This window comes from Marmota marmota, unplaced genomic scaffold, assembly GCF_001458135.2.
Source record: "Marmota marmota marmota unplaced genomic scaffold, marMar, whole genome shotgun sequence".
NCBI classification, from domain to species: domain Eukaryota; kingdom Metazoa; phylum Chordata; class Mammalia; order Rodentia; family Sciuridae; genus Marmota; species Marmota marmota.
In genome coordinates, this window is record NW_026000174.1 from 1,082,475 (window position 1) to 1,098,945 (window position 16,471).

At 35.6% G+C, this 16,471-nt stretch overlaps 1 protein-coding gene across 3 annotated transcripts in view; it reads left to right on the top strand.

Annotated features, from left to right (window-relative positions):
- The window catches only part of Grm5 (glutamate metabotropic receptor 5), a 464,736-nt gene that overhangs the window by 362,896 nt on the left and 85,369 nt on the right, over positions 1-16,471 (top strand). For all 3 annotated transcript variants that reach the window (XM_015477321.2, XM_015477320.2, XM_048787923.1), the window contains exon 5: positions 10,767-11,013. In XM_015477321.2, the coding sequence (XP_015332807.1) occupies positions 10,767-11,013 (247 nt within the window). The remainder of the gene's footprint in view (positions 1-10,766; positions 11,014-16,471) is intronic.

A 16,471-nucleotide genomic window follows, 5' to 3' on the forward strand; every position in this document is an offset into this window, starting at 1 on the left:
AATCCCAATCCACAAACTCTCCCTGTATAAAAAATATTCAAAAAAAAAAAAAGGCGGGGCGCACTGAGCTTTCTTTGCCTAGGGTACTTACAATCCACTGCTGATTACACATTCACCTTCTCTGCCCGGAGCGAAGCGAAAGAGGAAGCAGATGGGAGCAAAGCGCCTGAGGCTCTGGGCGGCAAAGCATCTGGGAGCCAAGCGTCTCTTTTTCGATCTCTTTGTTCTTCCTGCTGCTTGGCAAAGTGGTCCGCTACAGATTAACGGTGAAAGGAGCTCTTACACGCTGTGCGAAATCTCGATTAAAGCCGCTGCTCTGAGCACCACGCTCAGCACTTCAGCAACCCCCGTGCGCAGCCATAATAAACTCTTAATAAGCAATTACTTGCTTACTAGGCTGTTTACTTTCCCTTAACCTATCATATTTTATGCTCTATAAGTCTTATGAAATAGTTACTATTAATGTCCTTTTTATTAAAAATAGAAGAAATAATGCTTAGAGAGTGTAAATGACTTGCTCAAGATTACAAAGCTAGTATGTTTGCGAAGCAATCTCAAACCTTAGGCTCTCTGATTCTAAATAATCTAAACCTTGTGCATATACATGGATTGATCTCTCTGCCACTCTTAGATACTTTTATTGATTTTAGAATATAATACCTGCTTAACATATACTTACTGAAAACAAAGAACTGCTTTGGTATATAGTTGATATTCAATAAATACTTAAAGAACTAGTAAATGAATATATACCGCATTTTTATTTTAAAGACAAGTTGTCAAGAGGCAGGTGTCCTCCCCTCTATCTAAGCCTTGTGCTGAGCTCTGGCTTATAATGAAATCAGTGTATTCAGAGTGATAAAGTAGATATTAGATTTAAATGACAGCTTATTTTTGTTACTTGTTCTCAAACATGATAATATTTTATAAGTTTGGATAAGATTATTTATAGGTGAAAAATCTTTGAATCATTTATTTTCTTTGACTCCACAAATTTCCACTCTGATTTTTTTTAAACTGGAATAATTCTAGAAACTAATCTGGGAAGAGAAATATTTCAGACACAGGGTAGAAACATGTGGAGAGTGGCCAGAGTTAATATACCTAACAGCTGGATCCTACCTTGACCTCCCACAATAACCTGAAGGCTAAATTGCAGTAATTCTTTCCAAAGACAATAATGGCTCAATTCTGAATTGTTTCATCATAGATCGATATTGGGCTAGAGTGAACTAGCTCAGTTCTTTGGAGAACTGTTGGCTCTATCTTCTATCTTTGGAGAACTAGTAGACTCTTTACTACCTTTATGCCATTGAATATCTCATTGTAGCCAATCTATAGATTACAAATCAATATTAGTCTATTATAAAATGGTTCATGCTTCCTCTTACTTTTTAATTCACTTGCTGTCTCTACATCCTGAAATATTATTGTGGTTGTTATTTTACAAACTAAGGCTGAAACAAATGCATTGCCTTGCCAACCAAGAATATACAACTGGCAAATAAAGAGTTATAATTTGAATCCAAGCCTCTAAAATCATGTCTTTATTATGTTGTGCTGTTGGCTATAAATGCAAAACATTAGGTTGAGAAAATGCCTGCCACTGAACCCAATTTGGAGTTTTGCAGAACTAAAAATCATTTTCTCACTGACTAACCTCAAGGAGATTTAGTTTTCTGGTTTACATGTTACTGGATCTTGACTTCGACACACATTAATAAATGCCAATGCATTGAAAAGGGTGCAGCATTAGGTACACTAATGACATAAATGTTGGACTAGAGTGGAGCTGGGGCCAAGCCTAGGAGTTAATGTGTCAGAGCACAGTTTCTTAGATTACATACCTCCATGATTCTCTGTGTTAGCAATGCTTTAAAATTGGGTGTTTTCAATCTGTTTGTCCTTTGAAAAGTTGCTCTACATATATGAACCTCAGCTTTCTCATATCCAAAAAAATGAGGCTAATAATAGTATCTGCCTATAGGGATTTTCTGTAGTTAACTCTGAAAAACAATGCTTTCTCAATAAATATTACCCATTACCATTAGTCTAAATATTTTACACATAATCTCTCATTTGTTCCTGAATGCTCCTCTCAAAAGTTAGTCCGGATGATTATTCCCATTTTCAGGTGGAGAAAAATGACATTTACAAGAGTGACCTGGTTATGTTTATATGAATTAGAAGATGTGCTAGTATGCTTCAGAAAGTTTAATCTGTGGAGTTAGATTAAACTAGGTTTGAAATTCTACTTTAGTAACTTTCTAACATTGAATATCACATTCTAACTAAATTTCCTCAGCTAAACCTGGGCAGAAAATAATGGCAAGTTTGTGAGGGATAAATAGGTAATGAATGTAAAGCACCTAGTATTTTGCATCTCTGGGGTATGTTCTTCTCCCATTTCTTCCTGTAATGATTGCCTTTGAAATATTTCAGAATAAAATGGCTTATAGAAAATGATCATTGTCATGGCTGAAAGTAACACTGTACTGATTTGAAAGTAATATGTACAATAAAGAATTTAGTGTTCTTGATACAGTAAGTATCCCACTCAGTAAGTACTTTTTGATGGAAATGATCTAATGTCTCTTTTCTTCCATGAATCTACTTTATACGCTAACCAAATCCCTTGTAACAGAGAAGATAATCTTTCATGTGTACAATTTGTGGACTCTGCATTTTGTGGTTAAAGTCTTTGCAGTAGGTTCATATATGGCAATGTAATTCATTTTTGCAATTTTCTACCTCATTGCCATTATACTGCTTATTATAAAAGATGGAGTTCTCATTTAGCATGCTTGTTATTGTTAATTAGAAGTAAAAATCTTAATGGAACATAATTATTTTTCATCCCTTATTGTAAGAAATCTAAAGTTCAAAATATTTCATGAATTGACAAGTACAGTAATTCTCAAACTTTCAAAAGCAAGGAGTTTGAATATCTCAGATTAATCTAGCATGTAAATTGTGCTAAATGTATAATAACAATAGCAAGCTTTCAGTTATTTATTACCTATTTCAAGTATATAACTTCTGTATGTATTATCTCCAATTCTTACAACTTTACAAAAAGTATTACTTTTCTTGTTTTCAAAATGAGGTAGTGTTGAAAAAAATATTCAATTCTACCTGGAAAACTGTTAAAGTATCACAGTAAAGTGACCATTGGACTATATTTTAAAGTATGATAAGAAGATAATCACATAGAGATGAGAAAGCCATTTATTTGGAAAACAGCACAAAATACAGGTAAAATAAAACTTTTGGGAAAGAATGGTTGCGGTGACATGAATGGAGAAGGTCAAGTGGGAAGGTCTGGCCTAGGAGTTGGGTCTTGGGATAGTAAAAACATTGTAAGGCCATGATTTTTGCTATACATTCTTTCAATTAATATCATAACCACTAGCTTTCACATCCCTTTGGAATTTTTCCTTCATTTACACACCATATGGAAGTTCCTCAAAATATTGTAACATGACTGGGCACAATGGTACACACCTATAATCCCAGTGGCTAGAGATGTTGAGGCAGGAGAATCACAAGTTCAAAGCCAGCCTCAGCAATTTAGCAAGGCCTTAAGCAACTTAGCAAGACCCTGTCTCTAAATAAAATATAAAAAGGGCTGAGGATGTGGCTTAGTAGTTGAGTGCTCCTGGGTTTAATCCCCAGTACCCCCTCCAAAAAAAATACTGTAATGTGAATGAAAGAAATATGCTATCTGAAATAACATATCCACCAGAAAACTGCCCTTTTCTTGGTGCTCACCATTTAAATTTAAAATTTGGTGTTCTGTATATAGAAACATAATATTCCCTGGAGAGTTTTCGAAGTTCCCTGAGGGAAACTTTTCTTTCTGCAGTTGCTGTGTTCATTTGCATTTCAGTATGAGCATTTAGAGGTCAACTGCCTGCACTTCAGGCACAGTTATAAATTAAAGACACTGTGGACATTAGAAACTGGTGTCTCTATAGGCACTTGGGTACAGCTCTAATTCCCAGTGTTTCCAAGCCACCTGACACTTCAGTGTTAGACAAGGGGACAAAAGACCTACGAGATGTCAGCAGTTACCCCAGCCTTTTCATAGATGATTCTTTACATCACTAACCTCTGTCCAAGCCCTGTATCACAAAACCAATCTTTTATTTCATTAATCTGAATCTATTCTCCTAAGGCACTACCTACATTTTTTATAAGATTCATTCCTCTGTCTGTCCCATTTTATGATATGTTCTATACAGCAAGTCTACTTCACATTCATGTATTCACCCATCATCCAAAGGATCCCTGATGTACAATAGATAATGTTGAGCACTGTTCTAGGTGCTGGAAACAAAATGATAAACAAGATCAATGTGTACCCTATCCACAGAAACTGATTGTCTATTCTAAACTAATCTCTGGACACCATTATATATGTAGAGGCTTTAAAAAAAAAGTATTTAGTAAATATTAAATGAAGGAATGGATTATCCAATCTGAGTCACAGTATTATGAAATATGGAGGATATCAGGTGAGCATGATGGCTTTAGCCTATATGAAGTTCGTACTCTGTAGGGTGCACAGTCAGGCATGCAGATAATTTTAGTGTGTGGCAGAAAGTATTGCTTGATGTAATAGAGGTATAAGCACATTTCTGTGGAGCACATAATGGCGAAAGACTAAGTCTGGTTTGAGGGGATGTTCTGCCCTTTTGTCACAGCAGGAAACAAATTATTGTGTCATCTACTGTGTGCAACTGGAATCCATTTGCCATATGCATAAAGAATGAGTGGATTCATAAAATAAATGAGGGTAGGGAGAATTTGTTTCACTGAAGTTTTTATTGAAATATTACAGTTCATTATTGAACAGCATCTTCCAGATTTATAATCACTTTCTTAGAAAATGCTGGAATCTCTTCCCCTTTATCTTCCTTCACTTATTAATGTTTTTTTCCTTACTAATGGGTACACAGGATGTACTGAAGACAACCTGAAAATGTTTTAGTGCCTAACACAAGGGCTAAAACAAAGAATTAACTTGGTTCTTTTTTTTCCTTAAATAATCTGTTGCCTATTTTATTCCACAATAATGAGTTAATTTGCTGAAAACATTTTAAAATCATGATTAATTTCCCTTTCATAATGAAAATAGCACTACATAAGGAGTTAGGAGACAAGGGGTCTAGGCAGCTGCCACTAGATAAAGGTATGATTTTAGAGAAATTCTTTGTCCCTCTTGGCATTATTTTCCTCATTTGTAAAATTGCTTTATTGGACCAAACTAGGTCACAATTTCAGATGAGTACAGTGGTCAGAGAGGTGATATAAAAGAGAAGAAAGTCAGTATTTGCCATGTGAGACTGTGGTGCCAGTGTTGCTACATCTTCTGATTTTTCAAGAATCTACAAAGCTGGTTATATGAAATTTCAATAAAATAGCATTTAAGCAAAAATAATAATAATAATATCCAAAAACCGAGTTCAGCCTAAGGGCTTTCTTTTTTCAGCCTTACACTAAATACCTTCTAAAATCCTTTGTATCACAGACATTCTTTGACTCTGATTTGCTAACAGCATTATTTCCCTTTGTTTAACATCTACTAAGCTTCAAAATTTTAGTTCCCCAGATGAATCAAAGAACATGTTTTGCAGGCTACAAAATTAAATTGTAATCACAGATTGGAGGGTTTCAGTTTCTGATAATCCTTTTGGAGTTTCTGATTTGATTAAACAATACTACAATCAGGCCTGAATATTAAATGCTATAAATCAAGTATCCCAATTTGAACAAAAGGAAAAAAAAAAAAAAGAAGGAAGAGCAGCTTCATTGCTTTCCTCTCTGCTCTGCAAACTGCTTTAAACAGGTGAAACAGCTGGCAAATTTGGGTTGGCACAGAATGTCATTGTTAGGTTGGGTCTGGTCCATGAAGACTTTAAAAAATCATCTTTGAGCAAAGTTAATGTTCTTGAAGGAAACATTCATTCTTATAAGCATGAAATAGTTAACATCTGCTCTTTCCTATAGCTTAGTAGATTAGAAGCCTAAATAAAATGAATCATCTTATGATACACATTCAGGCCTTTAAAATTTACCTGACAAGATAAAGTTCCTTGGACCCTAATGAGCTTCTATCACTAAACCTTAAACTTACATGCTGAGTTGATTTTGTATTGAGGACTGAGATTCCATCTTGCTTAGGTTTATACCACCAGCATCCAGCAGAGTCTGACATATAGTAGGGACTCAATAAATGTCTTTTAATCAATAACTTAATCTTTGAATGAGTCACTGAACAAATTAACCAATGAGCCAATTTTTCTCTCTGAGGCCAAAGCAACAAAAACAAAGGAAATGAATATAACTCTCTGAGTTTTATTTAGGCAGTAAACAAATAGTGTGTCAGCCAAACAAGAGCAGGGAATTTAGAAATGTAAACAGAAGATCAGCGAAAGTTGGTTGGCATCTAACATTATTCCCACCTGATCGTGCACACTTTCTTACTCTCAATATCATCTCTCGGTTCTGTAAATTTAAAATACAGTGTTATATTATTTTTCATGCTGTTTCAATCTTATGGAGAATATTGAATTTTGAAAAGAAAAAGAAAAATACAAGCAAAAAACTTGGTTAACTTTTATCTGTAAGTTTGTATCTGCCTTCTTTGGGCTGCTGTTCTATTCTCAGTTCAGTTTCCAAAGCTTTTCAGTGCTATCAGGGTTTGTCACACAGTGCCTCGTCAAGTGGCTAGTCTGGGACCTATGCAGCATTCTGTCATATAGTTCAGTTCTCAGAATTTGGTATGCTAAGGTCAAATCCATGTCTGTACAACTCAGAAGTATCCCAGTAGTCTATTCAATGGTATAGGATCTCTCCACTGCCCATTATCTTCTTGAACTTTCCATCTTCTAGCCTCTTGGACCCATTTCCTGATCCTTTGGCTAGGACTTTAGTTTTTACCTCTTCCTCATTCTTTCTGTTCCTGCTACTGAATTACCATGGGACACAAATAAGATGAAGCCAAAGAAGGGGAAATGTAGCAAAGGATTTCCTCACATGCTTGGGGCATGGTTCCTTTGGTAAAAAAGAAGGGGTCCCATCCTTAGGGTTATAAGTACCTTCCTAGGACTATGGGCTCCACCATTACTACCTACCACCATCTCCTTAGCAAGGACATCTAGGGGGTAAGATAGCAAAAAACAAACACACAGAAATACAAATTCTTTAATTCCTTCCAACCTGTAGGTACCCCCTTTCTGCTTCTTAGTCTAGAAATAGAGGACTTGTCTTGTAGTTCTTTCTGCTTGCACCTGGTGCACAAGATCCATGTCTTAAGCTGCTTTCAACTTCACATTTAAAGATATTAGAGGAAAAACTAAGAAATTCATGCCTACTTCACTGACATTTTGAGTTTTGTCAATCTACTTCTTTCCATATATTTTTTAGCTCATCTAATTCTAATCATTCTGCCCAGAGTGTTTAGTTGTATTCAGTGTAAGAAACAATAGAGTGTGCTTACTTCATTTTGATGGGACCAGAATTTTCACCATGTATTTTTTTTCAAATAATTTATTTTTATTGCTCTTTCCATGTATTTTTATTAGATGGTGAAAATCCATGAGATAGCTAAAAGGTATCAACTGGTCTGCCTGGCAGATCCTATTGCAAATTGGTGTTGATATTTAGTTTTGTTCAAACAAGTACTTTTCTACAAAGAAATAATTTCTCTGATTAACTGATTTCACAATCTGAGGTCCAGACCTGGAATTTGGTGACAGTCTTGGAGGCTGTCTCTCACCCATATGGCCTTATTCATGCACACAGCATATTTTAGTGATTCCAGTCATATGTCATATGCTGTGCTAGTACAAGGACTACATCTGTGACAACCTCAGATAGTTCACAGTGTACTGGAAGCCAGTGAGAGCTCACCACCAGAGCTATGAAGAGGAGAGAGCAGGACTTTAAATCTTAAATCCAGGCTAAAGGCAAATCTGCATGCAGGCAATTTCTTTTTTCTTTTTTTCTATTAAAACATATTTTAATAGCTGGTGTTAACAATTTGTATAACAAAGGCCAAACTATATTAGTAACATTGTGCCATTCTGTAAGCCCCTTCATTTGAAAACCATTGTTTCCTTCACAACTGTTACAATCTCAAAGTTAGTAGAATTGCACAAATTAATCCACCATAATGCTACATATTTAAGCAATCAAGAGTCACCCCACACAATGATTAAATGTGCATTTATATCACAGACCCACAGTTCCACACATATCATGCCCATTATATACTTGGTGCTGTTTCCAAAATGGTTAGCAATTCATTGTATGGACACTCAGGAATGGACCTGGGGTGCAGTTTTTTTTCTTTTCCCATTAAAATAAATCATTGTTACCAGCAACTGGATTACAGTGAAGTATATAAATGCAAACAGGATACCACATATCAAACACAAAAGATCCTATGAAATTCCCATGAATATACCGAAGTAATATGGACAACCAGGGAGAATATGTGCCAATATGGTTGTTCATCATCATGATGAAAACCAGCTCTCATACTGTAAGAAAAAAAGCAGGGACTTAATTCTGGAGTGAGGAGGGTTTTGGAAAATTTCTGAGTGCAAGTGAACTCACATGAATTGAAAATTTAAGTAGAAAATCTGAGGGAATGTGTGTTTTAGGTATTGAGAGTGTAATGCATAGAAACCCAGATGTAGAAGAGCATGTGTGCATACTACCATTGTGAAATGACATCTTAAGGCTTGTATAAATATTTATCAATGAAAATAATAATGTCTTGAAGGAATAATAAAGTTAGGATATTGAATATCCCTCTTAAGAATGTTTACCCTTAGTGAGAAATAGTGAGTGGCTAAAGGCAGGACAAAGAGAACATTTTTATTTTATAAAATTTTCATGTTTGACCTTGATATTGAATCTAGAAATATTAATACACAAGTACACGTATAATTAGGAAGTTCTGAAAACGCAAATAAAGGTGTTAGGAATGGATGGGTCTGGAAGAAAAGAAATGGATACAGGGAATATAGAAGTGTGTGCAAAATTAGTTGAGATATAGAATGAATCCAACTTTTTTTTTTAATCAGATGTTAAGCTTGTGCCTTAGAGACTGTCTGGGAGTTCAGTTGGATTTAGATTTAAAAGAAGCTATTGGGTATCTAAGTAAGAGGCATACACTCTAGAGCTAAACTGTATTGTTCTAAATCCTGCTTCTTCTCAGAATAACCATGTGGCATTGGGTTAGTTCACCATTCTACACCAATTCTCTCATAAAAATACTACGTATTCCATTGGGTTGTTATAAGAATTGAGTGAATGTTTGTGTAGCACTAAAAGCATTCCCTATAGGCAATCCTCACTTACTTAGCATTGAAAACATGGAAAGAGTGTAGAATTAGAAGATGACAAAATGTAGAACTATAGAGAACAATAAAACTTTAAAGGCATGATAAAGAATTCAACAGGATTCTGATGTCTGAGATAGATCCAATCAATCAATCATGTTTGTTCTATTTTCCAATGTTTCTTAAATATGAACACCCCCCAACTTCTCTACTGCTGTCACCATGAACAAAACAAAAACCCACCAATATGTGTTGCCTGGGTCTATAACACTGGCCAAACAACTTATCTCCCTTCTTTACAATCTAAACGGCACCTCGGATTCCCCATCCCCACCAATTTGTTTCTCAGTTCTCAGTTAATGGCACTTTAATCCATCATTGCTCAAACTAAAAACCTGGATTCATCCTTTGATTCTTCTGTTTCCCTAATAGACCATATCCAATCCATTAGCACATCCTGTTGTATCCTTTTTCAAAATAGACTCAGAATCCTTTCCTGGACTAAACCACCATCATCTCTCAGCATTCAACCACAGTATCCCAAATGTTTTCCCCTCCTCTTTTACCAATTTATTTCCATTTTCCATACAGCAAAATAATTTTTAATGAAACTTGGAAAACATTCCAAAGACCTACACTCCACTAGTCCTGTTTCTCTCTCTTACCTCTCATTTTAGTTCTCTTCTCCTTATTCACCATGCATTAGTCTGTCAAGTAAAGAAATAAAACAAATCATTAGAAAGGACTGTTATTGGACAGGTTTCTTTAGTGTAGAATCCATGTCTAATTCATCATTTTTATTTTTCCCCTAGATCACCAATCACATGCTTTATATATACTCTGATTTTACACATATTGAATTGATTAGTGACTTAATGGCATTTAATTTCTATGTTTTATAATTTTAAAATAGGATCATTTATGAGAGAATATGCTTTGAGACTGGAGGTGGTAGGTGATAAATCATCAACTAGGTAAGTTGAGGCCAGATGGTAGAGGATCTTATTTTCTCAGTTAAGAAGACTAAATAGTTTGGAGGCTGGAGATTTGTTGTGGATTTCTAAACTAAGAGATACATTATCACAGCTGACACAAGGGAAATTAATCTGTCCTTAAGATAAATTTTGTATACAGCAATGCAACGCTATCCTTCCCCTATCCTCAGAGTTCAGTTACTGGAGGAAGTGAATCTTTCTGTTGTTGGGAGCTGAGATCTGTCTTCAAGGTTTTGGAACAAAAGCCCAAATAGAGAAGACAAGTTTGGGACAGTATGTTGGCATCTGTTTCTAGCAATGCCTCCAGTTCAAATTCTGACAAGTTGCTCCAGGGCATTCCAATTATTTGGGATCCATACATTCACGTATGATAGAATTAAATTACAAAATTAACTCTTGATTTGTTTCTCAACAGGTTCTCTGACCCTGAGAACACATCATGTTCAAGATTCCAAAATGGGATTTGTGATCAATGCCATTTATTCCATGGCCTATGGACTACACAACATGCAGATGTCCCTCTGCCCAGGCTACGCAGGACTCTGTGATGCAATGAAGCCAATTGACGGGCGAAAACTTTTGGACTCCCTGATGAAAACCAATTTTACTGGGGTTTCTGGAGATATGATCCTATTTGATGAAAATGGAGACTCTCCAGGAAGGTATTGTTAGATTTCTCCTCTAAACAACAGAGCTTAAACAAGAGCCAATTGTAGATGCTGAGATGCTTGTCTCCCTCCCTTGTGGCTATTTAGGCTGCCTGGCCATGTTTGTCAAGCCCCAGTATCCCAAAGTGAGCAAAACAGAGACAAAACTTTATACCCTGTGGCCAAAGAAAAAACATTGTTGCCAATGTCCACAATGTGCTTTTGAAATCATCACATTTCAGAGACCTAAAGTTAGAGCAGGAGCCTCACTTTATCATAGGTAACCAAAGCCATCTCAATGGTTTCTCAGTGCATGTTATGTCATGTTATTCCCTATACTCTGTTATCCTCTTGGGTCATGGAACTATTCTGAAATAGGAATGATTCAATTTCTGGCAATCCAGAAATAGGGTTGAGGTACTTTATGTCATTTTCTGTATCTACAGTGATTTATAAGTCATATCTTACTTTGTTATTCTCCAGTGGGAGCACTTTCTCCCTTTTTGAGGATTGAATTGCCCTTTTCTCTGATATTTCACCTTTATTATTTCTAGGGAAGTGCCTGAGAAATATGAAACTTACTTATAATTATAGGTCAACAATCACTAGGTATCCAAAATTTACCAGAATTCACATGTATTTTATACCCCAATTCTTAACTCTACACAGTATGTTTTTAATACAGGAGGGATTTAATCCATGAGGGATGGTGTCATTGAAATTATATTCTGAGTTGTAATAGCCTATGCTTTGCATCAGAACAATCAGGACCCTTTGGTCTCCTATTGCAAAATTCCAAATGCTCTTCCAATAGCACCTTGTGCTTAGCAGCTGTTCTTGAAGAAGTGTCAGTGCACTCTATTTGCAGTTGACCCTGCCAAGAGAAGATCTCATGAGATCCTCCACAGCTCACACCCCATGTGCCCATACTTTCTGCCAACAATCTTAGTTTAGCACATTTCCATATTGTAAGGTAAGCTGGAGATTGTCCTGGATGTAGCTGTTGCCATCTCACATGCTGAACTGCTAAGTGACAGTGCCAGGTCATATAGCCAGACTAAAAAACATAGTTTCTCTGTTCCAGAAGTTTGAAGATTATTGCTCCAAGACTGTTTGCCAAGATAAACTGACTTTACACAATACTGTTTTCTACTTTTTTTCTCTGTTTGCTATATCCACTGGGCCAAAAGTTACTTAACATGTGTTATAATTCCTTTTAGGACAGGTTGACCCATGAGCTCAGTCTTTAGGTTCTCTGATATCTATGCATGGATTTATTGTTCCTTTGTGCATCTCTGGAGCAGTGACATTAGCTTGGGACCTGCTAACAGACTAATGAATATAGCTATCTCAGTTCAAGAGTTTTGACATCATGTCCCCAAAACAGTTTCACAAATGAGACATTGAGGAAATGTTTCAGATGGTTCAGCTCTGTTTCAGTGGGAAACTTTAATAGATTAGGCAGAACACTACTTTCTCACTCATACTCCACATACACTATAATAGGGTACTTTTAAGACACTGGTTCTTAACCTTTTTTGGAATATTAATCCATTCAGGACTCTGGTAAAATTCTAGATGCTCTTTCATGAACAATATACATAACATTTTGCAAACAATATCTGGGAGTGCATGCTGGTTTGAGTCTATCCATGCACTACTAAGTTTGAATATTACAAGCTGAGCATGGTGCTGCACACATGTTATCCCAGTGGCTCTGGAGGCTAAGGCAGGAGGATCCTGAGTTCAAAGCCAGCCTAAGCAATTCAGTGAGACCCTATGTCTAAATAAAAATAGGGCTGGGGATGTGGCTCAGTGGTCAAGTGCCCCTGAGTTCAATCCCTGGCGCCCCCCCCCCCAAAATTTTAATATTACATTAATGCATTAATAAATTATCAGAGTTGGCCTCTGAGGGAATGGACCAGATCAAAGAAAGGGTTGTTTGCAACCTTTTGTTTTTCCAACTAATTTACTTATATTTTTAAAGAAAATTATAACTGTTTACAACCAGCCTTCACAACAGTGAGAATCTGTTTCAAAAGAAAATTATAGCTAATATTTATGGTATGCTATTATCCAAACACCAAGCTAAGTGCTCTACTTTTTAATCATATGAGGTAAGTAATATTATTATTCTTTTTTTTTTTTTTCAGAAAAAAACTGAGGCCTACAAAGGTTAAAGTACTCATCCAAAGACAGTCTCTTAGGTGATAAGAGTTGATTGTAACTCTGTCTTTTAGACTTTAGCTGCTTGTCTTATAATCAAACACAATCAAATTATAAAAACATTTTTAGAAACTTATTTGCAGAAAATGCATTGTTATTTTTGTGTAGTAAAAGTAACTGTTGGGTTGGATCAAAGAGATTCTCAACTGGACAAGGAACTAGAGGAGCAAGGCGTGATGAGGGATTCTCCTAAATTGCCAGATGTATAAGAGGAAGATCCTGAACAAAGGGATCCAGGAGAGATAGAAACTGGTTCTTTTACATGCATTTGCAGATTGTTCTCAAGCATATTTGGATCATTGTTTTTAAACCTCACCTCTGAGTAGGGTACTATCACCCCACAATTTTGTAATTAAAACCATGGTGCCATGTGTGTTACATAATCCAGAACTTTTGAATTTAAAAAATGTTTACACAGTAATATAATGCCCCAACATGCTGTGGAACAGCACTGCTTAATCAATAAATGGATATTTCTGACATAAAACATGAATATTCATACTAGGTGTTATACAGAGACTATAAATAGCCTCAGGTTCAGGTCAGGTTTTTTCACTGGTAACTGCAGATAGATTCATGTTTTGCTGCCAGTGGAGTTGTGAAAAAACATACAGTTTTCAGAGCTCTAAGTGTTTCATAATTACAGGTGTGAAATATGGACCTATGGTATTTACCACCAGTGATGTAGATCATATGTCAGCAAACTAGGGTCTGCAAGCCAAATTGAGTTTGCTGTAAAGAAGGATTTTTGGAGCACAGTGACAGTCATTTAGTTAGGCACTGTGGCTGCTTTTGCACTATAATAGCAGAGCTGAGTAGTTAGAGACCATCTACAAGTCAAAAATACTTATTATCTGTCCTTTAACAGTGAAAGTTTGCTAAGCCCTAGTTTAGAGACTCCTTCAGGACCTAAGTTTTAAGTGGTCTAGCTGCTGCCCAAGACTGACCTTAATTAGGCAGAAGGAACATGGAGAGAAAATGTCAAACTCAATACAACTGCAAGATATAGTATCTTAAAGCAAAAATTAAGATACTATATTGTAGAGTGGATAAGTGTATAGTTGTAAAATATTTGAAAAGAATGGTATAAGGGAAAGGGAAATGAAATTATACAAGGAAAGATTCTTACATTTTATATTAGGTAACTTGACATTAAGTAGAGTAAGAATTCATATTTGTAATCCCTTAAGCAACCTCGAAAATTTTCATACCAGAAGAAAGGAAGACCAGTAAAGGGATTAAAGAAAAAAGATTAACTTGAAAATATGCAGAAAAAGAGGAATGAAAGGGCAAAAACCAATGGGGCACATAGAAAATATGAAGCCTGAATAGTAGAAATTTCAGATCCTGACCCTGAATGCATATGGATTCTTTTTTATTTTTAGATTTTTTTAATTTTTTTTAGTTCTAGATGGACACAATATCTTTATTTTATTTATTTATTTTTTAATGGGGTGCTGAGTATTGAACCCAGTGTCTTATACATGTCAGATGAGTGTTCTACCACTGAGCCACGACCCCACACATGGATTCTGAATACACCGCTGTGCTCCTAAAAGGACCATAGAGAAACAGATGATCTGTGTCAATGTCCTACTTTTCCTGGAGAGAAATCTGAATCTCAGAGAAAGAAAGAGACACATCCAAGTTTGCACAGCCAACTAACTAGTAATAGTGGAAGGATAATATGCAGCTCTCAGTTACAATTATCAAATGAGAATTTACCTTAGTCTTTTTGAGCCTTTTTTATTTGTTCTTTTTGGAATCACTCATTCTTTTCACTTTTGATGGATAATAAATTTTGTATCCTTTCTCTGAAAATTAAAAAATAAAAATATCTCATATCAACTCAAAAAAAGGAGAGAATCTTTGTTATGGAGAAGTATCCTTATGAAGTTCTTTTTCAGTGTACTGCTCCTGAAGGTTTTTAAAGGAATGGGATATATTCACAGCTTTAGTTATTATTAATAATATCTTTCTCTCTGTCTGGTAGGTAAGAAACAATTACCAGGAAAAAAATATTAATTCTGAAAGGAAGATTTATTGTCTCCAGTATGGCTATACAAGTGTGATAGGTTAAGCTAAAATAATGATTTAACTTTTCTTTAAATAATTTTCCTATAAATTATGACATTTTTTATTCTATAGGGTTTCCTAATTATTTTTCAAAAACTGAATCCATTTACTTTATTAAATTTCTCATACATACAAGTAGGAGCCATGGGTGTAAAGTTAAAACCTTATAATGTAAAGTGGTTACATTTTTACATCATTTAAACAACAGAAAATTGATCTCTTAGCTATAGCAATAGATTGGGAGTAATCTAATGGAGAAAAAATGAAGAGCTGACTTAAAGTATTAAGGTTTAGTTTAGGTCCTGGCTCTGACACTTTCTCTGCAAGTTGGTCATACAGATTGACCTCAGGTGGCTTCAGTTCTATTAGCTGTGAAATAAACATCTTGGTCAGACTTTGTCAGACTTAAGAATCAGTAGAAATGGAGTTGACGTCTTGTTTTTGAGTGAGCAAAGATACCCTCATATCTTCTCAAATCAGCAACAAAAGAAGCCTCCTGACATTGACATTTATTTCTTTCTCCCAGACTACAATGTTCAAAGGTTATTTGCTCACAGAAATTCACCTTTTAAGACTTAGCAGCCTGTGTATTTGAAGGAGCCCATGACATAACACATGAAGTCTTTTTACTTTAGTGCTTTGTGTTCTAAAATCTTGATTTATGGAATGCTCTGTGGCCATAGGATAACTGTGACAGTGTGGAAAGGAAAGTGAGTTATGAATTTTTATTTAGAAGTGGAATTTAGGTAGTTATCCCAACTTGTTACCTACTTCAAATAAAACACTACAGGATAATCCTGAAGCTACTTAACAACCAACAAAATATAAGAAGGGATTGTTATTCTGAAAAAAAAAACCTACTACAGTAAAAAATTGTGATTGGCAATAAAAACAGCATGGCATCATCTTACAAAGGAAATTCAAGGACTGAGGTTAGTTCTGTTCTTTTTATTTCTGTGCAGAATGTTGGTGAGACTATGGTATATGGTCACTGGAACCCAAAAGCTAGAATGTGTTCTATCCATATCCATTTCCAGATTGCTGAACATACTGAAGAAGCTTTTTATGAGTTAGAAGCCTACCTGCCTGTACAGTGTGTGTAGTGTTAAAAAGCATGTGAAGGGCCCTGGGGTTGTAGCTTGGTGGTAGAGTGGTTACCTGACACTGGGTT